Consider the following 23,826-nt stretch of genomic DNA (forward strand, 5'->3'; position numbering starts at 1 on the left):
GGACTGGAAAGAAACATGCTCTGTTCACGGATCAATAGAAAAATAGCCAAAACAAGAATAAAAGCAACGAATGTACAGCCAAGAATAATATAATAATAAAGGTAAAGGCAATAAAGGTGCAGCCAAGTGTATATGAAGCCTTGAACCAACACCCCCTTTCTGCAGGCATGCTTCCTTGAAGCTTATGCTTTGCCTGGCACCATCTCTCACGCAGACTCCACAGGAGGGGGCGTGGCATTTCTTCCCTTTTTATTTTTTAATTGAAGCTCATGAATGTCTTGGTGCACAGAAGAGACAGATCTAAAGATCAGTCGGAAAATGACTGGAAATATAAGAATTAGAAGAATTGATCCGACAATGGCAATTATAATTATTACATGAATCCAATCTAGAGGATTGAGGGCCTCCAAGTTATGCTTGACTCTGCCAAAGATAGACCATTTTTTGCATCTAAATGAGCTTTACTGTTGTAATTTCGTCCTGTAAAGCCTCCATCAAAGTGGGGCGCCACCTGCGATGGACCACCTATCCTGAGATCCCAGTCCCGTCGTCCCAGTGCTCCGGCCGAGCTGGTCCATCGCAACTCAACTCTTAAAGCGTTAACTTTGTGGCTCACAGGGTAGAAGCTCAGGGATAGCACTCAGGCCTTGCGTTCAAGCACACATTCACAAAAGCAATAGTCACTCCTCATCCTGCTGTATTTGGCAATACTGAAGTTAGAGGTCAGTGCTTGGTAGGCAAATGCTTTACTGTTTGAGCCACATCTCCAGCCCTTGCTTTGCTATGTTTTTATTCAAACCATTACCAGCAGCATTTCACATATGCATGTATGGGGCTGCCTCATTCTAGTGCTTCATCAGGCATCCTCCCCTGGCACAAGGTTTCCAGGACACTCACTCTCTTATGAGTGCGGGAACTGAAGCACAGAGAATGATAAATGCTTTGCCCGGCTGGCAGAATGGGCAGCATTCCGCTGCCTCTTCCAGCTTTCCCAAACAGACAGTAACTCACAGACAGAGTGCAGCTTGGAACAAAGTTTATTTTCTAACTCTGAAACCTTAAGGAACAAGGAACTTCAGACATTAAAAGGAGGAGGAGGAAAACATGGGGTTAGAGGAAAAAAAACTGTCCTTGCTCTTGACAGGTAAGCAGCTACTGTGGAGGCTGCTGAGCCAGGAGGGAGGAGGAGGGTGTGGGAAGGCCAGCCTGCTTGGTGCCTGAGCCTTGTGAGCCTCCTCCACAGGTAGGAAGGGCAAGCCTGGCTGTCTGCCTGTAGGACTTTCCCATTGTGGAGGTGTCTTGGTTTGGCTTCTAATGGAAATGTCCCTCATGGTTGGGAGAGGCGCTCAGGGGGTCTCTGTTGGTTAGCTCTAGTGGGGTTTGGACAGTAGGAGTCAGTGGTTACTTGTGTTTGCCGTCTATGTGATGCTGTTGCTGGTGGAGGTTGGGCAGGGCCCATCTTTTGCTTGTCTGGGGGCTTGATAGACCCTTGCCTACCTCAATGGCCCAGCCCAACACTGGTAGACACACCCCACCATGTCTGGGGGAGGGGGGGCGGACCTTGTGGTGATTCCATCATCCTGAGGAGGTGGCAGGGGATTGAAGCTGCCATGGGTCAGAATAGGGAAGATAGTTACAGAGGACTTTGTAAAATGGAGACAGGGATGGGGATGGGTAAGGCTTGCAAAGTAATGAGGTGCAGGAAGGCCAGACGTCCCCTATGGGGGCCGGGCCATGGTAGGGAACCAGTTGGCCCCAACCTATTTGGTTTATTTTGTTCTTTTCTTGCTGGCTTTCGTGAAGGGTGGGCATCACTACACTCTTCATAGTTTCATGTGTTAGAATGCCCAGCATTCGGTTTAGATTTGACAGTCAGTGCCACCTTTAGTTTGGAAGGACTCTGTGTGTCTTGGGTAGAGAGAAAAAAACAAAACAAAAAACAAAAAGAGAATTTCAGTCATTACTCAGTTTTCTTTTGGTGATACTAGGATTTGAACTTGGGGCCTTGCACTTGCTAGGCTGGCATGATACTGGTGAACTAGGCTTCCATCCCTGTTTTTTTTTTTTTTTTTTTCCCCTAGCCCTGTCTCTTACTGGTTGTTTTTGGTATGGAGTCTGGGTTCCTGACTAGGTGTACCCTACTTTAGTCTTCCAGTGTCACTGGGATTGCAGGAGGATGACAGGGCCTCTGTGGGTGGAAAGTCAGAACATGGGACCAGCTTCTTGGATCCATTACCTGAGGCGCCTACAGTTGGCCTAGATCCAGCACCTCACTGCTCTCCAAAGCCATGGGATGTCGGTCCTGGAGTCGGGCCTGGGCACTCAGCTCTTCAGCCTGGGGCTCTGTGTGTTCCTCCTTCTCCGTGCCTGTTCCAGCTATTTCTTCAGGAGCCTGAGTCTCCTGGCTGCCTGAGCCCTTATTGATAAGGAGTTCAGGCGGAGCTACACGCTTCCGAAAGGCCTTCAGCTGCTGGAGAAGCCGGCTCTTTGCCGTACAGTCCCTGCAACATAATAAAACCAGCTGTACTTGGTGCCAACTGGAGGCCTGACCTCCTAACACTTCATCACTGGAATGGCCTGGGTGTGGGCTCAGTCACCTGACTCCAGAACTGAAGTCAAGTGGGCAGGACTCAGGTTGCCCCTGAGGACCAGGCCTGGAGTCTGGCAGTTTAGAGGATCTTCTCTGGCAGGCACACTGACTTGGCAGAGCCAGGCCAAGAGGGAAGAGACCTTTGTGGCCAGATGCAGACAGAATAGCTAGCGAGTGCCTGGGGTGTGTCCTTGCTCTGAGGATGGGCTGTGGGGTTCTGCCATCTCCATGGGTATCAGGTGGGGGCCTCTTCCACACTTCCTGATCCCAGCTGCTTCCTGACACCACCGCCCTCCCCCCACCCCCGCCCCTGCAGTGCCTGGCCTATGCTCCCAGCCTAGGCCCTGCTGCTGCAGAGTCTTATTTGCTTTGTGGCCACAGAGGGACCTGGAAGGCCATACTTCACTTCCCTCCAGCCCACCCAAGCTTGTGTTTCCTGCAGATACCGCTTTCCTCCAGCCCAGTCTCTTCCCTAAATTCCCAACATGGAGGGAGCCAGAGGAAAATGGAAGAGGCATCCTGGGGAGGGAGCTGGCATGTCCTAGGTAACGTCCAAGGGTCTGTGGGCTAGGCCAGGAGTGCTACACCCCACCTCAGTCTCAGACCTAGGCTGTGTCCAGCACACCAGGGTCAGAGTCCAAGCCCCCAGGAAAGGGGACACCTCATGGTTACCATGGGCCCTGGGAGGAAGTAGGTGCCTGCTGCGCCTGGTCTCGCTGCTCTCCCATAGCTGTAGTCTCCTCTTCCTCTTCACTGTCAGAGGAGCTGTACTGGGAACTGGGGGAAGAGGACATGGCTTCTTTGGATTTGCCCCATGCCGTCTGCCAGGGTCCACTGCCACCCAGGGTCAGCCTTTCTTGCAGTGCTTAGCTCCTCCTTAGGTGGGGGGCAGCAGTCAGCTGAAGCTTAAAGGCTGCCAGACTAACTGCCAAATGACAGGAGGAGAGTACCCAGGCACCGCTGCAGCCTTGTGCAGTTTGCCTTTTGCTCCACTCCTCCTCTTAGTCTCCTCTTTCCCCCACCTCCCATGGGATATGGGTCTGGGAGTCGGGCTTGGGGACCAAGTGGGCTGAGCAGGTCCCATGCTTGACCCTTGCCCTGTTCCACCAGGTACCTCCAGAAGCCTCTACGGCCAGCAGGCGACTCTGCCTAGCAGACATGGCTGCAGGGCTGGCCCTGCTCTCTACCTTTCTGAGGACTCCTGGCTTTCTGGATCCCATGGCTTTGTCGGCCTCAGGTCCATGAAGATGGTAGGAGGCTCTGTGTTCAGCCTGCTGCCCTCATCTAGCCTCTGGCATGGCTCCGCCTGGAGGCCCAGCCTCATCACAGCATACCTGAAAGGCAGAGCATGCTGAGTCCCTTCTTGGTGAGTACTGTGACCAGTGGGACTTGTCTACCATATGTGAACCTATCCCTGTGTGGAGATGAAAATGAAAAATCCCAGGGAAAAGCTCTGATTGGCCTGGCTGGGGGGTCACATGCCCAGGGCTGAACCTATCAGCCTTGCCAGTGGGGCAGGGTCCTATGAAAACCCTCCCACTTTGAGCAGACTGTGTAGATGGTGAAGGGAATTTTCCATAGGGCTTGGGGAAAGAGCAGGGCCTTTGCGCTCAGAGCCACACCTTCCCCTTCTGTGCAGTGGGGATATTTGCAGTGCCAGCCCTGATCAGACTTGAGGACAAGGGAGGATGTGCCCTTCTGGCCACGGCTGGCAAGAAGGCCCACCTGCTTCTGGTTTCCTCTTCCTCAGTGTCTTGGGGCATGTCAGCTGGCACCTTCCGGGCAGCAGTGCAGGTCTTGGACTGTGTGGCACACAAAAGGGCCAGCTGCTCTTGGAGTCTGTCCTGGGAGCGTGGCACAGAATTATCTGGGGATTGAGGGAGAAAGGGGACAGGTTAGTGGGGACCTGGCCCTTTTGACTCAGGTCTCTCACCCACAGTGGCTCAAGTCCTAGGACCCTTTGGGGTTAGTTTTTTTTTTTTTTTTTGCCAGTCCTAGGGCTTGAACTCAGGGCCTACGCAGTGTCCCTAATGCTTCTTTTTCTTTGGGGTTCCTTGTAGTCATGGGCTCAAGGCTTGGCTCTGTCCCCGCCCTCAGTCCTTTCTGAGGCCTCCAGGCCCAACTTGGCAAAGAGGAGTACTGTATTTATGAGCAGGCACAGACTCCTACTTGAGCTTTGTGAACTAGGGTCCCAGGCAGCCGCAATGCAAAGGGGTCATCCTGTTGACTCGCCCAACTATATTTTTACACTGTATCTTTCTGTTACTACAGGTTTCCTTCTAGTAATACTGCTACAGACAGAGCTGCAGACACTGTTATAGCTGATTTAGACAGTCTATTGAGTATGGACTGTTTTCAGGTTTTTGTAATCTTTGTAACGTAGTGAGCATCTTGGAATGCACTTTTACCCACTAGGGTGAGTATTATTTAGGAGGTTTAGGGGAGGTTTGCAGAGTGGAATAGCTTCATCAGAAGGACCTGGGCCTTTCAAATAGTGCTGGGCACCAGTGGCTCATGCCTTTAATCCTAGCTACTCAGGAGACTGAGACCTGGAGGATGGTTTCAGTATGAAGCCAGCTTGAGAGGCAAAGGCCATGAGACCATCTTCAGTTAACCAGCAAAAAGCCAGACAGGGCCATGGTTCCTGGTAGAGCACCAGTTCTGAGCAAGAGCATGAGGCCCTTAGCTTAAGCCCTGGTACTAGAACATGTAAAAAAAAATGGCCCATTTTGTGCCCTCCTCCAGTTGCGTAGTCCCCTGCGGCTCCAGGAGGGTTTGTTTCTCCATATCCTACAAATGAAATCACATGAGGCCTGGAGGCTGGGAAGTGGCACTGCTCTTGGGTCTCAGCTTCCAGCCTGCCTCCCTTGCTCTCATTGCTGGGGACCCAAGTGGATGGAGAGATGGTGAGGTACAAACTGCCTGAAGCAGGGCCACAGCATAGTGGCTGGGATGACATCAACAGCCTTCCTTCCTATTCCAGGCAGCCAAGAAGCACCAGTAGCATAGGAGCTGACTGCAAGAGCAGGAGGCAGGACCAATCAACATTCCCCCAGGGAGAAAGAGGATGGGAGAGGAAGGAGTCCTGAGGAGGTGAGGAGGGGGAGGTGGTGTGGGTCACGTGGCAGGGGCCAGGGATGAAGGCCCTGTGTATCCCCAGGGCTTGGACAGGCCTGGCACATAGCAGGCAGCCACCTAAGCCTTGCTGGGGCTGTGCCAGCAGATGAGGTGGCTGCAAGGCTGATCGTGCCCAGCCTACAGCCTCTGTCATGCCAGACACACAAGCAGCTGCTGGCTCCATTTGGCCTTGGTGCTTGAGACAGACCTCGGCCTTGGCAGCTTTCTGCTAACCACCATGCACTTCTGGATGCGCCATCTGTGGGGCTGTCTTCCTGGACTGGCAGACTCTTCAGGATGTAATCCAAATCCCAATCTTCCAGGTGCTGGAATAATGAGGCTGGGGTTACGAGGCTGCCACGGGGTCCTATAGGCAGGGGTAGGATTGCTGTGGGCAAGAGCGACACAGGCAGGGGTGGCACTCCACTACTGTTGGGGCGGATAGAACCGTCATGGGTGGTGTAGAGGAATCATCAGGTTAAGTGCAGGCCTGCAAATGGATGCACTGGCCCTTGGGATTGAGTGTAACCTGGGCCTTTTGTTTGCACCAGGACTAGCAATTCTCAACTCCTCTGTTATTTTTGGGGGGGGCGGGGAGGGGGAAGGAGGAGGGTAATGCTTAGTTATAAAGATGTCTGACCTGGAGGAAACCCTGTGCCATTTTAAAAGTGTCTAAGATATACTGGTTCAAAATGTTTGCTATTTTTTAAAAAAGTTTTGTGCTTTTAAGAAAAAACAGGGCTGGCAAAAACAAAACAAAAAGAAAAGACAGACATTTGTGGCAAAGGTTTCAACTAGAGGCAGGCAGTTATCCTAGAATGAATGTTTTTTCTCTTGGTGGTGCTGTGATTGGAATCCAGGACTTGCAAGGGCTCCACCTCATTCAAAATGAATGTTTCCTCTACCTGGTCTTCTTGCAGCTTCTAGATGAGGGAAACAAACGTTGTCAGGGGTGAGCAGAAAGGAAAGGATGGCTTGTTTAAAAGTAATGAACAACAAAACACTAGGGACTGGTGGACTGTACTCTCCGCTCCTCAGGAGGAGTTCAAGGCCAACTAGGCAAAAAGATCTCCCAAGATTCCATATGCAAAATAACCAGCAAAAGGCAGGCTTGGGGTATAGTTCAAGTGTTAGAGCACCAGCCAGGAGCAAGTAAGCTAAGCGAGAGCTTAAAGTCCTGGGTTCAAACATCAGTACTACCACCAAAAAAAAAAAAAAGTAATGAGAAAGATTTGTAGGGCTGGGAAGGTGGCTCAGTGGTAGAGTGCTCGCCTGACATGCATGAAGCCCTGGCTTCTATTCCTCAGTACTACATACACAGAAAAAGCCGGAAGTGGTACTGTGGCTCAAGTGGTAGAGTGCTAGCTTAGGGACAGTGTGCAGGCCCCGAGTTCAAGCTCTAGGACTGGAAAAAAAGAAAAAGAAAAAAGATTTGTAGGTAGATACTGGTGCCACTTTCCTGTAAGTTGTTAAGCAAAATGTTTGTGTGGCCTTTGCATGCCAGGCTGCAGTGACCTGCATGGTCCCTCTGCAGTGAACTGCACAGCCTACTAGGGCCAGAGCCCTCCTCCTCCTCTCCACCAGTAGAATGGGAGGTGGATGGCAGTGGGCATGGTGACCCTGTGGACCCCGGATGTGCTGCGTGACACACCTATCTTCTCTCCCCACACCCTCCTCTTCCAGAGTGTTCTGCAGTATCTTCTCATCCTGCCAGACAAGTGTTGTCACCCACTTCCTTCCTTCATGAATGTTCCGGATCCAACCTGAACAGATGTGCTCCTGTTGGGTGTGGGCATTCCAGTGGGGGAATTTCACTTTGGCACTGTCTGCTTCTATGTTTTACCCAGGACTACTTAGAAACCTGTGCTTGGCATGAGCACTCTGCTTTCCCTCCAGGGAAAGCTGGAGTCTCTTAGCCCCCAGGTCCCCACCTGCTGGGACAGGCATGGTTGCTTGCCCAGATGATGGTCCTTGGACCCTCAAGCTGGCCTCAGGACCAGCTGCTTCCAGGCCCCACTGGCTGGGGGTGGCAGACAGTGGAGGTGCCTACCTGGAGGGAGAGCACAAGCTGTCCTTCTTGGGCCTCTGTGGAGGAGGCCTGTGGCTTGGGTTCTGGCTCCTCGGCCTGGCCTTGATTGGGTGGGTCCCGAGTGCTCCAGGTCACTTTCTGGAGCACCTCCTTCTCTATCATCTTCCTCCTTTCCAGGCGGAGGGCTCTGCGCTTCGCAGAGTCTTTCCATGCATCCTCATCCCGGGGTTCTGCCTTTGGCTTTCCTTCAGGAGAGAGGGTAGCTTCTCCCTGAGGGCCACAGGAAGAACTCTGGGATGCTTTGGAGTTGAAGGAAAAGCTTCCAAGGTCACCTTCCAGCCACGAGGAGGTCTCAGCCATTCGAAGGAGGGTGCTGGTGTCAGCGCAGCCTTGGGACGGCTGGCCAGGACCTCTTCCTTCCCAAAGGGCTGAGTCCCACATCCTCTGTCCACTCCTGGGTTCAGTGGAGGGTCCCCCAGGCACCAAAACTGGCTATTGAGAAAACAGACAAACTCTGTTAGCATTTGTAATAATGTATTTTTAGGGACTTTCTTTGGTAGAACGTAAGAACATTTCCTCAGAAGAATTGCTAAAATTCCTGTAGAAATGAAAACCCAGAGTTACAGGGAAATTGTACCACCTGAATTGTTGGCACAATTGGTCACTGCTTTGCAATTGCCTCCTGTGCTTCTTTGGCCTACCTTGGGCCATTTGGCTATGTGTGTGGTGGTGATGGGTCAGGAGATCAGGTCCAGCCGCACCCACCCGCTCACCTGTAGTGAGGCTAGGTAGAGTTGGGCCATGGGAGGTCAATCTGGGGCCAGGAAACTCCTGAAGCCCTCCCTCCGCTAGACTTGAAGGTATGTCAGGCCTTTCTGATATTTTCAGATTGTTAACCACAGCCACAACAAATCCCCAACAGGTCTGACCAGTTGGGGCTGCCCATAGATGAATGTTTATAGCCGATTCTATTTATAAAAGCAGCAATTTCCAGGCGCTGTCCTGGGAGGCTTGGGCCTGCACTGTGGCCATTCCTGCTGTTCCTGCATCACCAGCATTTGTGGGCACTCTTTCTCTCTCTGACTCTCCAGTCATCAAAGGCTTAGGGGGCTCTGTGAAGCCAGAGGAGTTTGGAAGCTGTGTCAATGGCTGGATAGTACAGAGTGCCTTGGTAGGAAACCGTACAAGTCTAAGGACCAATAGGGGGTGCATCAAGTATGCTGGGTGACCTGGGGAAGGCGGCATGAGTGCTCAGGTGTTGGGCACCTGAACACTTGGGATGGCCGTGGAGGCGTGAGGACTAAGGTGCTTCTAGCAGCAGTTTTAGCTGTTTGAACCCCACTGCCCTAATAATCCCTGAGAGCCATGTTCACACACACATACACACACATGTACATGCATGATCTGCCCTCATGGTGCGTCTTAGCAAGTCCTCAAACCCTGTGTTCCTCGGACCTTAGATGGAGACCTTTTAACTGCAGGCCCCCAGCTCCTAGGCTCGCTGGCATCAGCAGAATCTTCAGCGAGCTCCTCAGCCAGGTCTGGAATCAGAATGGGCTGGTTTCGCTGGAAGATGTAGGGCTCCTCTTCCCTGTCGTCAGACTGTGGACAGACCAGAGGTTTGGGGTGATAAGGCAGCATGGGTGACCAGCTGTCCCAGGGGGAGATCTCTCTAGAGGGATCTGGGTCTCTTCCTACTGGCCTTGCCTTGAGCTGCTGCCTGACACCTGTTTAGAAATGAGCTTGGCAGCACCCCCTTGTGGGGATGAGATCCAGGGCTTCCCCTCTAGCAGAGGTGCTGCAGTCCTGCCTGATGCAGAGTAATGGCAGGGCAGGGGTCACTGAAAGCAGCCTCCTACCATAACCTGGTTTGACACATCTGAAGGACAGAGACTGATACCCCCCCAACTACCTTACAGGATTGATCAGAAGCCAGAAGACTGATCAGTGCTCCCAGCTCTGAAGCTCTGGGACTGAACTATCTACTCTTTGATTCCTGAGGTCGTGCTAGGAGTCTTGTCAAGTTCAGCTTTGCAGAGGTCCAGGTAGGACCCAAATTTTGCTTCTTCTTCTAACTTTCCCTAAATGCCCAGTGCCAGTCTGGGTACTGAAGCCCCTGCCCGTGGCTCATTAGCAGCATCCCTATCTAGTCTTACGTGCATATGGCTACTGGTGCTGATCCCAAACCAACCTTAGGGGGAGAAGCCCTCCACGTGTTTATCACTGTGCATTGGGAAGGTCACAAGTGGTGCTGTAAGTGGTGGTGCTGGTCCACTCTGCTGTGGCAGAGCCTTCACCAGAGAACGTACGTGGGACTCAGGTGGGGGAGGGGGCAGGAGCACCAATGGAGTGGCCTTGAAGATTCCAGGCACCATTCGAGTACTTGAGTTTTGGATGGATGGAGGGAAGGAACGAACCAAGGAACCTTTGAATTGGGTGCATGGCTGAAAGTAAAGCAAAGGCATGCTCCAGTGGTGGGCGGGTGGTCTGTGAGGAGGATCACTCTAAGGCTGGCCCTGGCCACCCTTGGACCTTTCATGGTATGAAAGGCCAGTCAGCGTCCAGGAGGAAGCTTGCTCACCAAAGACGAGTCTGAGTCCAGAGATGGAAGCTGATCTTTGGCAGCCTTGAGGATGGCATCCCAGGGGGAGCCCAGGGAGGGCACATCTGTGTCTTTGGATTCCATGGAGACCAGGCTCACAGGATGCCATCTTTGTATGCCATCATCCGAGGAGCTCTGTGGAGAACACGTGGTCAAGGTGACCAACATCAAGAAATGAGGGGCTGCATTTCTAAAACTCCAACCAGCTACAGGCAAAAAGACTTTACAGCCACCTCTAATCCATTCCTGTGGTTCTGTACTTCTTTGTTACTAGGAACTCAGCTGTATGTGTGAGCAGACCTGCATGTGTATATACATATATTTACATCATATATATGTGTATACATGAGATGTGTTTAGGGATATATGTATATGAAGACATAGATAAGAGCCGGGAACTTGTAATCTTAACTACTTAGGAGGCTGAGAACTGAGGATGGCAGTTTAAGGCCAGGAAAGTCTTTCCTGCCCATGAGACTCTATCTCCACTAAACTACCAAAAAAAAAAAAAAAAAAAAAAAGCCAGATGTGGACCTGTGCTTCAAGTGATAGAGTGCTAGCCTTGAGCAAAAACATCTCAAGGGAGTTCAAGCCCCAGTACCAGCAAAATAAACCCACAAAAAAACCACAATGAGGGGCTGGGAAGGTGGCTCAGTGGTAGAGCACTTGCCTTGCATGCCTGAGGCCCTGGGTTCGATTCCTCAGCACCACATAAGCAAAAAGAAAAAGTGCCGGAAGTGGCGCTGTGGCTCAAGTGGTAGAGTGCTAGCCTTGAGCTGAAGAGCTGAGGGCCAGCGCCCAGGCCCAGAGTTCAGGCCCCACGACCGGACCCCCCCCCCCCAAAAAAAAAACCCACCCACAATGAGCTTTCAGTATGAACAGTCTATGTATGTGATGTTTAGATATGACATATGGTATGAAATATATGATATGTAATACGTGTGCATATAGATATGTGTGTATTCATATAACATGGATGCTGTTATCTCCATTTATAGTAGATGGCAAGGAATTTAAATCAGTGAGGAAGAGGGATGGATGGGTGTCGTCGTAGCTCAATACTAGAGACCTTGGCTAGCATGTTTAAGGCTTTGAGTTCAATCCTAACACCCCCCTTCCAAAAAAGGGGGAGATTTTGAGCCCAGTTACCCTTTTCTGTCCTTTAATGGAATAGACTAGAGACATTTTGGAGTCCCAAGACACTTCGCTTGAGTCACACTCAGATTAGCCCCACAATCACAGGTGCCACCCTTTGTGAAGAGGAGACCACAGGCCCGCGGGGCAGAGGGGTCCAGGAATGAGAGGTGAAGGTGTGTGCCTCTGAAGTGGTCCGCTGTGGGTGCCGCGGTCCGACGCTCCGCTTCTCCCGGACGCTGGCTTCTCCCGGACGCTGGGGCTCAGCGGGCCGCTGCGGGGGCGCCGCTCGCACCCGGCGGGCTGGGGAGGCCTGGCCTCTGCTCGGCCGGCCGTTCGGGGCACCGTACCTGCCGGGGCGGCAGGATCGCCCAGGTGTGCTCAGGGGGTCAGAAATGCCCACAGCACGCCGACGGCGAAAGCGGGCCGGCCGGGCCCACCCGAGGGCTGCGGAGCCCGCCGCGTCCCGTGGGCGTTTCTCCCTGGCAGCCCGTTGGCCCCGCCTGCCGCCGCGCGGCGCCGTCGTCATGGCGACCGGACGCCTCCGGCCCGCGGCGAACGCTCGAATGCTAAGACTTGGGTCGCCGAAAGCCCGGACCCCGCCTCCCACCGCAGCTCTAAGGGTCCGTTTCCGTGGCCGCTCAGGCACTGCCTTTCGCCTCGGCCCGGCCCCCGGACACCCGCCCTCCGGCGCGCTTCCCACCCGGCCACACCGTACCGGTCCGCCCTCTGCAGGCCGTCACCGGTCCCCGCCCCGCCCCGCCCCGCCCGGCCCAGGTCGCTCCACTTCTGGGATGGGCGGGGCCCACCTTTAGGGCAGGATTGGTTCCAGGGCGCCGAGGGGGCGGGGCTGGGATAGCTGCCCGCTCATTGGCTGTTAAGGAGGTAGGCGGATAGCCGGAAGTGCGGGGCGTCCGAAGAACCAGGCCTACAACCTCTATCCGTTTGTGTCGGGGCGTGTTCCTCACGCTCTCGATAGCGCTTCCGGGGCGGGGCGAGCCGGGCAGCGGGCTGAGCGCGCGGCAGCAGCCCGTGAGGGAGCGCGGCGGCGTCCGCGGCCCGAGATTTACTGGAGGAGGCCTGAGGTCCACGCAGGTAGGCTGGGCGGCGGCCCGGCCCCGCCGACGCCGGGCCCTGGAGGAACTGGGCTCGACGCTTGGGCTTTCGGCCCTCCCCTCGCCAGCGCAGGGCGAGCCGACGCGGGGCCGGGGGCCGAGGGCGCCGGGCTGCAGGTGTGGGGGCTCCGCGGGGGCGGGGTCCCCTCCGCGGGACGCCCTCCTGTGGGCGGGGCGGCGGCCGCCAGCTTAGGGTTGTGCGGTTTCTCCAGTTAATTTTTGACTTTGAAGGCACAGCGTCTAACCAAGTGGACTGGAAGTTTCAAGGTCCCATCTCCAGGGCTGCCTCCCCGAAGCTCTGGAAGCTGGGGTGCTCACAGATAACCCCCGAGTGGCATCGTCGTTACTGTTGTGCTTGTAATTGAGGATGGTCTGTGATACATCCTCACACGTTGGTAGTCTGCCTCTTTAGCTCTCTGTCTCTGTCTCTCTGCCGGTGCTTGAACTCAGGGCCTGGGCGCCGACCTTTTTTTCTCTGGCCCTGTAGCACTTGGGTCACAGCTCCGATTCTGGCTTTTTGGTGGTTAATTGGAGGCAAGTCTCACGGACTTTCCTGCCGGAGCTGAGTTTGAACCTTGATCCTCATATCTCAGCCTCCTGCACAGAGCCAGGATTAGGAGCATAAGCCAGTGGCACCTGTTGCAGATTGGTAGTCTTTTTTTGTTGTTGTTGCTGGTGAGGCTTGAACTCAGGGCCTGGGCCGTGGCCTGAGCTTTTTCACCCAAGACTGGTACCCTACCACTTTGAGCCACTTCTGGTATTCTGGTAGTTAATTGAAGATAAATAAGTCTCATGGGACTGGGGACTTTTCTCTCTGTGCTGTCTTCAAACTGTTATAACCATATCTCAGGGCCCTGAGTAGCTAGGATTACAAGCATGAGCCACTAGTGCTTGGCTTGGTAGTCTCTAACTAGTAACCCCCCCCCCCATAAGCTTCTGGAGGTATGTTTTGATTGACCTACATAGATGTCCAATAGAGAGGGAGAAGAAGTCCGGTGCCAGTGGCTCAGGAGCCTGAGATCTGAGGATCGCGGTTCAGAGCCTGTCTGGGCAGGAAAGTTCATGAGACTCTTATCTCCAATAAATCACCAAAAAAAAATGGAAGTGGTGCTGTGGCTCAAGTGGTAGAGCACTCGCCTTGAGCTGAAGAGCTGAAGGACAATGCCCAGGCCTTGAGTTCAAAAAGAGAGAGAAAGGGAGGGGGAGAGGGAAAGGGAGGGGGCAGAGGCTCCAGCCTTAAGGAGGTGTTTTAAAAGCTTTGCCCACAGAAGGCTGGAGAGATGACCAACCTCATCAGGATCCGGAGTCCCATCTGCTGAGGGAGGGGGCTGCTTGATGTCAGGCCTTAAGTGTGAGGTGGTGGTGTTTCCAGGAAGCAGAGCCCTTATTCTGCTCACACTCATACCTGCCCTCACCAACTGCCTGCAAAGTGTTTGCTGGCTTGTTTCTTGTTGGTCCATCCTGGCTGTCACCACACAGAAAAATGTTAGGATGCCTGGGAGCAATCTTTTTTTTTTTTTTTTTGTCGGTCGTGGGACTTGAACTCTGGGCCTGGGCGCTGTCCCTCAGCTCTTCAGCTCAAGGCAAGCGCTCTACCACTTGAGCTACAGCGCCACTTCTGGTTTTCTAGTGGAGTCTCACGGTCTCTCCTGCCCGGGCTGGCTTTGAACCACCATCCTCAGATCTCATCCTCCTGAGTAGCTAGGATTACAGGCGTGAGCCACCAGCACCCGGCTTGGGAGCAATCTTTAGTAGAAACCGAAGTCCTAATGTCCTCTGTGAACTGCTACTGTATGTTGAGGCCTTCAGACCATAACGGGCCTTCAGTTCCCCTCCTGGCCCTCTTCTGTACTTCCTCTTGCTCTTGGACTGGAAAATTCTGTTAGGAAGTTAATGACTTGGGCTTGATTTGGGGAGGATTCTCATAATGAAGGACTCTTTGTCTCAGACCCATCATCCTGTTGTATCCATTCTGGTGGTGCCCTGTCTTGGGGAAGATGTCACCCATCAGGTGGCATCTGTCACCTGTCCCATGTCTTCCTTTGCTTTCCCACTTTGAAGGGTTGAATAGATAAATTCTTGCTCAGTTAATGTTTCCTGAGTACTACCAATCACATTTTAGTTTCTGTGTCAGGGTGCCCCCCACAAACCCGTATTTTAAATTTGAGTGCAGTCTAGTTCATTTGGGGGTTCAGGGCTTTGAGTTTGGATAAATGACAAGAGTCCTAAATACATCGCCACAGTCAAGGTAGAATAGGTTTATGACTTCCTAAATTATCTCTTGCTATTCTTTGTGGTTCCTTGTGCCCCTTACTGTTGATACCATGGGCCTAATACCTCTAGCCTCCAGTTTTGCCTTTTTTAGAATGTTCTGTAATAGAGTATACAGTAGGTGGCCTTGTAAGTGATTTCTTCCATTCAGCATAATAGCATAATCAGCTGAAGTGGTTCCTGTGTGTACTAGCTCTGAGTTCCCTCTGTGTATTGCTGTGTATACTCATTGTTTAGATCTACCATTTTTTGCTTATGAATTCTTGCAAGGTTTTGTTTTGTTTTGTTTTCAGTTGTGGGGCTTGAACTCTGGGCCTGGGTGCTGCCCCTGAGCTCTTCAGCTCAAGGCTAGTGCTCTACCACTTGAGCCATAGCACCACTTCTAGTTTTCTGGTGGTTAATTGGAGATAAGAGTCTCATGGACTTTCCTGCCCAGGCTGGCTTTGAACTGCAATCCCCAGATCTCAACCTCCTGAGTAGCTAGGGTTACAGGCATGAGCCACCAGTGTCTGGCTGCAAGGTTTGGTTTTGTGAGGCAAGGGTAGCCCAGGCTACCCTTCAACTCACTTCTTCCACTTCAGCCTCTTAAGCTCTAGGATTATGGATGTGTACCATTATGCTTGGCTTCTGTGTTTTTTTGTTTTTTTGTTTTTTGGGTCCGGTTGTGGGGCCTGAACTCTGGGCCTGGGCACTGTCCCTCAGCTCTTCAGCTCAAGGCTAGCACTCTACCACTTGAGCCACAGCGCCACTTCTGGCTTTTTTCTTTTTGCTTATGTGGTGCTGAGGAATCGAACCCAAGGCCTCAGGCATGCAAGGCAAGCGCTCTACCACTGAGCCACCTTCCCAGCCCTTCTGTGTTTTTTTTTAATTGTGAAAATACCGTACAGAGGGGTTACAATTACGTGGACAAGGTAATGAGTGTATTTCTTATCAAGCATTGTTGCGTCCTCCTTTGTTTCCCCTTCCCATCCCCTCCCACCCCCTCCCATTCCCCCTCCCATTCCCCCTCCACCCCCCCTCCATGTGTTTTTAATAGCCATAAGACACCCTCTGCCCATGAGACAGTGAGGAACCTAAGACTAAGGATGCTAAATCAAAGAGCTCAGTTTTGCTGTAGCCCCAAATCCAGTGATATTGCCCACCATATCCAGGGGCTGACTCAAATCACCCAGCAGATATCTTTTTATTACCTACCCAAGAGGAGGTCCGGCTCCTAGAACCTGAGGCCTGTGGGTTGAAGGAGAGCGCTTTCCTCAGGAAGACCTGTGGAATGAGGAGAAAGCTCCTCACTTCTATATGGCAGCAGGCCCTGGTTATTACATTATGGAGTTGCTGTTTAGAGAAAGCCGTCAGCTGGGCTTGTTCATCTTAGTGGTGGTGTGGTAGCCTGCTGTAGGCAGGACTAAGACCTGGTATTTCTCTGCCTGGAACAGCCAGGAAGGAAGACCTAAGCCCTGGGCCTCCCTCCACAGCCATGTCTGAGCTGAGCGATGAAGCCAGTGAGCCGGAGCTTCTGAACTGCAGCTTGTCCATGTGGCACGGGCTGGGCACACAGGTCAGCCGAGAGGAGCTGGACGTTCCCCTGGACCTTCACACAGCAGCTTCCATCGGCCAGTATGAGGTGGTGAAGGAATGTGTGCAGAGGTAAGGGTCTCCGGGAGCAGCCCTTCCCTTCACACTTCAAGCAGTGTTTCTGTGGCTTCCAAGCTTCCCGGCAGGGGCCTCACTCAAGGAGTAGACACACTCTGGGCAGGCGTACCTGTTTGTCTCTATAAAGTTGTCCATGATACTGTTCACCAGCAAAGAAGGCAGTTTTGATTTAAACTTTAATTGTAGACTTATAAACATTATTTGTAATTTACTAGAGCCTAACTACCTTGAAGGTTTTGACTGATAGCAGGAACATCCAAACAACCAAAGGTAAAGATGGAGAGCAGAACGCTTGCAGCTTGCTTTGTCCTTGCTTGCTTTGTAACTCCTGTTCTCCTCTCCCCTCTGAGAGGCTGTGCTTTTGGCCGTCCTGGGAGAGCTTCTCTTGGAGGGTGGCCTGGCCACTTCAGTGCCCAACTGTTATTTTGGCTGATCTGCTTACGGTGTTCAGTCTCTGTGCTGTGTTTGCATACAGCACAATATAACTTGGAAGGTAATTTTTGGAAAGGGGTTTGTGTTCTTCATATTCCTTACTCATTTCTCATTTGGATGATGTCTGCAGCCCTGCCCCATCCCACCTCAGTTCCAGGTGAGTCAGGTCAAGCCCCAGGAAGCTCCAGGTCTCCACTCACCATACTGTGGTGGCTGTGGATGGAAAACAGTATGGCAGATTCCTTTGTGTGTTTGGGGGGAGGTGGTGCGGGGGAGGGTTAGGTTAGGGAAAGGCAGCTGACTGGCTCCTTTGTCCAGTGTCATACCCCTATTAGAAATTCTCTGGAATCCGAGACTGTAGGCAGAGTGGCTACACTTAACTGTAGAGAGAGGGAGAGTGATTGTCTCTGTTTCTGATAGGACCTGGGAGGCTTGCTTGCAGCAAGCCTAGAGTGGGTCTGAGGCTTTGGAGGCTTTGGCACTTTCTTCTCCCTCAGCTCAAGAGGATGAACCGGTAACTCAAGCCTTGACTCCAGACAGAAGTGTCAGGAGACCAATACAGCATTACTGCCCCTGGATTTCTGCTGTCCCTGCAGACTGGCTGCTTGGAGGCGTTAGTGATGGAGTAGCTCAGTGTTAGGATCCTGCATACGCAAAATCGTGAGGGAGTCACTGGTTCTATCCACTGGAGGTGGCAGACAAGAACTGTGGGAGTGAAAGGCCTGTGGGCTTTAACTGCGTACATTGCTCATGGGACTGGTTGTGATTATGAAGTATGAGCCAGGCTTCAGAGTCTGAGCTGGAAAACTTCCGGTTTTTTTTTCTTTCTTGTATGGAAATGGATTTCTAGGATCTTCGTGGAAATAAGAGAAAAACAGAAATGTCTGGTCATAGATTTAAAAAAAATGTTTCTGTAGGGCGGGGTAACCAAGTAATTGATGGTAATGGTGCCTGTTTGCAGCCAGGGCTCCTCTTTTACTCTGGGCCCCTCTGCAGCACTGCACAGCAGAGACTGGCAGTGGTGGCAGGTGGTCAGGCTGCCTCAGCTTTGGCTTTTCTGCCAAACCCAGCCAGAACGGTGTTTGCTGTGTAGGCTCGCTGTTCCTGCCACTACATGTCCGTGGGATATGTTGAGCTGACTCCAGACCTTGCCTAGGTCTGCTTGAGCCCTGCCTGTTTCACTGGCAGTGCAGTCTTGAGTGAGGTGGTTGGGTGGATGCAAACTAAATTAGGGAAGGGAGACTAGAGCTGAGGATGTGATGGCAAGTGCACAGCAACTAGAAGCAGCCACCTGTCCGCTTTCCCCCACCCCAGGGCTGCCCAGAAGGTCAACTTAACTCACCTGGGGTCTGGTGAGGCCCAGGTGAGGCCTCACATCTGGTCGTACCTAGCATATCTTGCCTCTGTTTAGGAGAGAGTTAGATCTGAATACGAAGAATGGTGGTGGCTGGACCCCCCTGATGTATGCCTCGTACATTGGACATGACACCATCGTGCACCTGCTGCTTGAGGCAGGGGTGAGTGTGAATGTGCCAACCCCTGAAGGGCAGACGCCTCTGATGCTGGCCTCCAGCTGTGGCAACGAGAGCATCGCCTACTTTCTGCTCCAGGTGAGCTTCGAGGGCACACAGACTCAGCAACCTGAGGGCCTCCCTGGCCTCCCTGGCAGGGTGTGAGGGCCTATGGGCCTCAGGGTGTGTGTGTGCGCATGTGTACCCATGTGTGTAATCACTTTGGATTCTTCCAGCTGACAGCTGCAGGGCTCTGCCTGCCTCTCTGGGGAGACAGGCTGTAACTGCTCTGTTCTCTCAAAGCAAGGCGCAGAGCTCGAGATGAAAGACATCCAGGGCTGGACCGCACTTTTCCACTGCACCAGTGCCGGGCACCAGCAGATGGTCAAGTTCCTCCTGGACAGTGGTGCAAATGCCAACGTGAGGTGACTGCTGTGAAGGGGGACAGACAGGCCTGCCCACGTGCGGGCCTCTCCACAGGTCTGCTTAAGGACAATAGTGCATCTTGTGCTGTCCCTGAAATGGGAAAGCAGGGCTGTGTGAGAGTGTTGGAGAATTGCGTGGTGTGCCATGCCACGGTCCTCCCATGTGGGTGACATACACATAATGTATATCGGTGAAGCTTTGAAAACCATTACAAGGTTTAAATTTTTTTTTTTTTGTTATTGTTGGTCATGGTGTCTGAACTCTGGGCCTGGGTGCTGTCCCTCAGCTCTTCAGCTCAAGGCTAGTGCTCTACCACTTGAGCCACACTACCACTTTTGGCTTTTTCTGCTTATGTGGTGGTGAGGAATGGAACCCAGGACCTCATGCATGCAAGGCAAGCACTCTACCACTGAGCCACCTTCCCAGCCTCTACATTTTTTTTTTTGGGGGGTCCGGTTGTGGGCCCTGAACTCTGGGCCTCGGTGCTGTCCCTCAGCTCTTCAGCTCAAGGCTAGCGCTCTACCACTTGCCACAGCGCCACTTCCGGCTTTTTTCTTTTTGCTTATGTGGTGCTGAGGAATGGAACCCAGGGCCTCTCAGGCATGCAAGGCAAGTGCTCTACCACTGAGCCACCTTCCCAGCCCCCAGTCTCTGAATAATTCTTAAGAAATAACATTAATGGATTGGCAGTGTGGCTCAAATGGTAGAGCACCTGCCTAGATATTTGAGGTCCTGAGTTCAGTTCTCAGTACCTCCAAAAAAATTGAAAAGAAAAGGAAAACTATTCAATACACACTTCAGCATATCTGTTGACTTTAACACATGTTGTGACTTGTGAGATGTTAAGGTGTGAGGGGTTTGTGTCTTGGAATGGATGAGAGGCAGGATACTGGCTTCCAGAGCTGCCGGAGGTAACAATCAGGGAGCACCCGAGGAGGGAGCACCTTGTGAGCTAAGGGATTGAGCACAGAGGGGCCAGGTGAGGTTGTCTTGTGCACATGACAGGAATGGTCTGGAAGGTGGTGTTGGGCAGTGAGAAGGGGAGAGGAGCGGTGGCGCAGCCCTGAGCATGGACCACGCAGTGAGCAGGCGCTCCTGCTCGGGAACCTTGGTTTGGTTCTGTCTTGGGCAGGAGCACTTTTGGGTGGTGGGCTTGCTCTCCTCCCCTCTCTCCTGACTGGCCCCCTCTTGCAGGGAGCCCACCTATGGATTTACGCCTTTGATGGAAGCGGCTGCAGCTGGCCATGAGATAATCGTGCAGTATTTCCTGAGTCACGTAAGTGATTGAGGCTTCAACTCAGGGCCTTTCTTTTCTTTTCTTTTTTTTTTTTTTTTTGTCAGTCATGGGGCTTGAACTTAGGGTCTGGGCACTGTCCTTGAGCTCTTTTGTTCAAGGCTAGCACTCTACCACTTTGAGTCACAGCACCACTTTCCCTTAGTTAGTTGGAATTTCACGGGGACTTTTTAGCAAGGGCTAGCTTGGAACCATGGTCCTCGGATCTCCATCTCCTGAGTAGCTAGGATTATAGAAGTGAGCCACTGGCTGGGCCTTTCATTCTGTTTGTTTGGTTTTGTTGGTCGTGGGCCTTGAACTTGGCCTGGGTGCTATTCCTGAACTCTTTGCAGGTGCTCTACCATTTGAGCCACAGTGTCACTTCGGTTTTCTGGTGGCATATTTTAGAGTCTCGTGGACTTTCCTGCCTGGGCTGGCTTTGAACTGTAGTCCTCAGATCTCAGACTCCTGAGTAGCCAGGATTACAGGCGTGAGCCACCAGTGTCCTGTGGACCTTTCACTCTTGCTCAGCTTTTTTACTTACAGCTGGCACTCTACCACTAGAGACACTCCTTCACTTCAAGGTTTTTGCTGGCTAATTGGTGATAAGAGTCTCATGAATTATCTGGCCAGACTGGTTTTGAACTGTGACCTACAGACGTCAGGTTTCCTGAGTGGCTAGGGTTATAGGCCTGAGCTGATGGCCCCCACCCCACCCCACCTGCTTGGAGGCAGGAAGATTATGAGTTCTAGCTCACTGTGGGCTACATGGTGAGACCCTCTCTCAAAACAACTACAACAAAAAAGGTATTAACACCTAGGGCAGTAACCTCACTGACTCTGTCCCAAGTCAGCATTTAAGTCACTTTTAAATTTTTATTGCTGCAGGCATGTAGTGATAAACATCGTTGTGCACCAGGCACCAGTGGCTCACACCTGTAATCCTAGCTACTCAGGAGGTTGAGATCTGAGGATCATGGTTCAAAGCCAGCCTGGGCAGGAAAGTCCATGAAACTCTTATCTCCAGTAAACCTCTCAGAAAACTGGAAGTGGCGCTGTGGCTCACGTGGTAGAGCACTCGCCTTGAGCTGAAGAGCTGAGGGACTGCTCCTAGGCCCAGAGTTCAGGCCCCACGACTGACAAAAAAACAAACATCGTTGTGCATAAAGCTTCCTGTCTTTAGGTTAGAATCATAGTCAGGAGTGGTTGTGCTCAAAGACTAGAACTACATTTTAAAGCTTCGGATGAAGGTACCAGGCTCTGCAGCCCTTACTCTGAGGCTGGGTCACATGGCTGCTCCTTAATTGACATTTCTGGTGCTCTGCAAGGAGAAATGGAGCAGGCAGGCCCAGCCAGGAGCCAGTGGTGCTCTTTGCCTGTGGCCACCAGGGTATCTTCTGCTTTCCCACCAGAGCAGGACAGCCCCTTCCTTCTGCATCTCCCAGGCAAAGTCGTAACCCTGGCAGACAGCACCCGCTGTCTGCAGCACGCAATGGCTTAAGAGATGCCCCTGGTGACAGGGCCATGAGGCTTCTCTCCTGCTAGCACGGAGACAGCAAAACAGGCAGTAGTGAGCCAAGCAGGCCTGCACCTCTCCTTGGGATGTGGTGTCTTGTGAGGACAGAAGCCAACCTACTTCCTCTTCTCATCCCTCCCAGGCCAGCAGCCCGGTGAGCCCAGGGGCTTTGAAGGAGAGCTTCCTGACTCCTCTTTCCCTGACCTTCACAGGGAGTCGAAGTGGACACAAGAGACCACAGTGGGGCCACAGCCCGGATGCTGGCCAGGCAGTATGGACACATGAAGATCGTGGCCTTGATAGATACACATTCACCTACTCGGCCCAAAAGCCTCTACCGCAGCCCAGGTACCCGTATCTGCCTCACATCACGTACCACTATGCGCTAATGGAGTTGGGCTGCCTGGAGTGGGAGACAGCCCCAGGCCTGCCTGGGTACCTTCTCTGCCAGCCCCATATGCCATTGTGGAGTTCTGGATAAAGGTCCTGGTTTAAGGATTGGAGGGTGCCTACCAGCCTGAGGATGGAGCCTCACAGAGCGGTCTCTCCTAATTTGATTTTACCTGTTCCGTTTTCACCGTGCATCTCCACTGAGTGTTACGAGATTTACCCTTGCTCATTGTCTCTGGATTTAGAGTCAGGCTCAAAATGGACTTTTCCGTAGGCCTTGATGCAAGAGTTTCCCATTTTTTCTTCTAGGACTTGTATGGTTTTATTATTTATTTTTTGTCACTCATGGGACTTGAATTCAGTGCCTAGGCACTGTCCAGCTCAAGACTAATGCTTTTCCACTTTGAGCCATAGCACCACCTCCAGTTTTCTGGTGGTCAGTTGGAGAGAAGAGTCTCATGGACTTTCCTGCCTGGAATGGCTTTGAACCAGATCTCAGCCTCTTGAATAGTTAGGAGTATAAGTGTGAGCCACGGGCAGTGCTTGTTTGTTTGTTTTTTTTTCATTCATTTATTAATTTTCCAGTCCTAGGGCTTGAACTCAGGGCCTGGGCACGGTCCCTAACCTTCTTTTGCACAAAGGTAGCACTCTACCACTTGAGCCACAGCACCACTTCTGGCTTTTCTGTATATGTGGTACTGAGGAATGGAACCCAGGGCTTCATGCTTTAGGCGAGCACTCTACCACTCTCTGATACTTGTGTACTTCTTTCTCATGGTGATATGTTAAGAATTCAATTTTGTCTGTTTTCCAAATGGTTACACAGTAGTCTCACCATTCTCATGTGAAAGTTCATCTTTAATTGTAAAGCTTAAGAGATGCATCTTTAGCCGGGTGCTGGTGGCTCATGCCTGTCATCCTAGCTACTGAGGAGGCTGAGATCTGAGGATCATGGTTCAAAGCCAGCCTGGGCAGGAAAGTCTGTGAGACTCTCATCTACAATAAACCACGAGAAAACTGGAAGTGGCGCTGTGGCTCAAGTGGTAGAGTGCTCACCTTGAGCTGAAGAGCTGAGGGACAGCGCCCAGGCCCAGAGTTCAAGCCACACGACCGACCAAAAAAAAAAAAAAAGATGCATCTTTGTCATTCAGGATTACTATCTCCCATGGCAGATTTCCTAGACTTTGGTTCTGTTGGTTTTTGTGTTCATGCACTATAGCCACATTTATTAGATTTTTTTGCAGCATGATGCATTATGAGTACAGCTTTTGAATGTTTTCTTTTTTTTTTTGTTGGTTGTGGGGCTTGAACTCTGGGCCTGGCTGCTGTCCCTGTGCTCTTCAGCTCAAGGCGAGCGCTCTACCACTTGAGCCACAGCGCCACTTCCGGTTTTCTATTGGTTTTCTTGGAGATAAGAGTCTCTTGGACTTTCCTGCCCAGGCTGGCTTTGAACCGTGATCCTCAGATCTCAGCCTCCTGAGTAGCTAGGATTACAAGAGTGAGCCACCGGCACCTGGCTTTGAATGTTTTCTATATGAATGTATCGACTTGTTTCGGCCCTTACATGGTCTTATTTTAGTAAGGCTGGGCATGATGATATATGCCTGTAATCACAGCTGCTCAGATAAAAACATGGAGATTACACTCTTGCCCAGGCAAAAACCTACTTCAAAAAACACCAAAAGCAAAAGTATGAAAATATGACTGAATTGGTAGAGCACTTATCTAGTGAGCATGAGGTCCTGAGTTTAGGATCCAGTACTGGGGAAA

General features: G+C 52.0%; 2 protein-coding genes across 14 annotated transcripts in view; one reads left to right on the forward strand and one right to left on the reverse strand.

Moving 5' to 3' along the window:
- Window positions 1-1,019: 1,019 nt before the first annotated feature.
- LOC138816078 (dynein axonemal assembly factor 8-like) lies at window positions 1,020-12,390 on the reverse strand. Of its 6 annotated transcripts, none has more exons than XM_070005631.1 (10): window positions 12,282-12,390; window positions 10,318-10,473; window positions 9,192-9,338; window positions 7,758-8,228; window positions 5,916-6,033; window positions 4,316-4,457; window positions 3,778-3,924; window positions 3,263-3,367; window positions 2,237-2,501; window positions 1,020-1,908 (listed from the first exon to the last, which is right to left on the reverse strand). In XM_070005631.1, exons 2-9 carry the CDS (start codon window positions 10,420-10,422, stop codon window positions 2,246-2,248), a joined length of 1,491 nt encoding a protein of 496 aa, XP_069861732.1. In that variant the 5' UTR covers window positions 10,423-10,473; window positions 12,282-12,390; the 3' UTR covers window positions 1,020-1,908; window positions 2,237-2,245. The 6 variants fall into 6 exon arrangements, with proteins under 6 accessions (XP_069861732.1, XP_069861730.1, XP_069861729.1 ...); XM_070005629.1 differs by lacking the exon at window positions 12,282-12,390 and adding an exon at window positions 12,191-12,261; XM_070005628.1 differs by lacking the exon at window positions 12,282-12,390 and adding an exon at window positions 11,823-12,103.
- Window positions 3,875-23,826, forward strand: part of LOC138816077 (ankyrin repeat and SAM domain-containing protein 3-like) — a 28,019-nt gene continuing 8,067 nt past the window's right edge. For 2 of the 8 annotated variants that reach the window (XM_070005618.1, XM_070005625.1), the window contains exons 1-8: window positions 3,875-3,956; window positions 5,574-5,683; window positions 9,656-9,781; window positions 16,292-16,502; window positions 18,352-18,550; window positions 18,755-18,876; window positions 20,072-20,153; window positions 21,879-22,014. In XM_070005618.1, coding sequence (XP_069861719.1) covers window positions 16,333-16,502; window positions 18,352-18,550; window positions 18,755-18,876; window positions 20,072-20,153; window positions 21,879-22,014 — 709 coding nt within the window. In that variant the 5' untranslated portion in view covers window positions 3,875-3,956; window positions 5,574-5,683; window positions 9,656-9,781; window positions 16,292-16,332. Of the gene's footprint in view, window positions 3,957-4,865; window positions 5,007-5,573; window positions 5,684-9,655; window positions 9,782-12,471; window positions 12,568-16,291; window positions 16,503-18,351; window positions 18,551-18,754; window positions 18,877-20,071; window positions 20,154-21,878; window positions 22,015-23,826 lie in introns of those variants that run through there. The other 6 variants (XM_070005619.1, XM_070005620.1, XM_070005623.1 and 3 more) reach the window with 6 other exon arrangements.

This window comes from Dipodomys merriami, unplaced genomic scaffold (genome assembly GCF_024711535.1).
Source record: "Dipodomys merriami isolate MVZ:Mamm:240054 unplaced genomic scaffold, mDipMer1.0.p SCAF_680, whole genome shotgun sequence".
NCBI lineage: Eukaryota > Metazoa > Chordata > Mammalia > Rodentia > Heteromyidae > Dipodomys > Dipodomys merriami.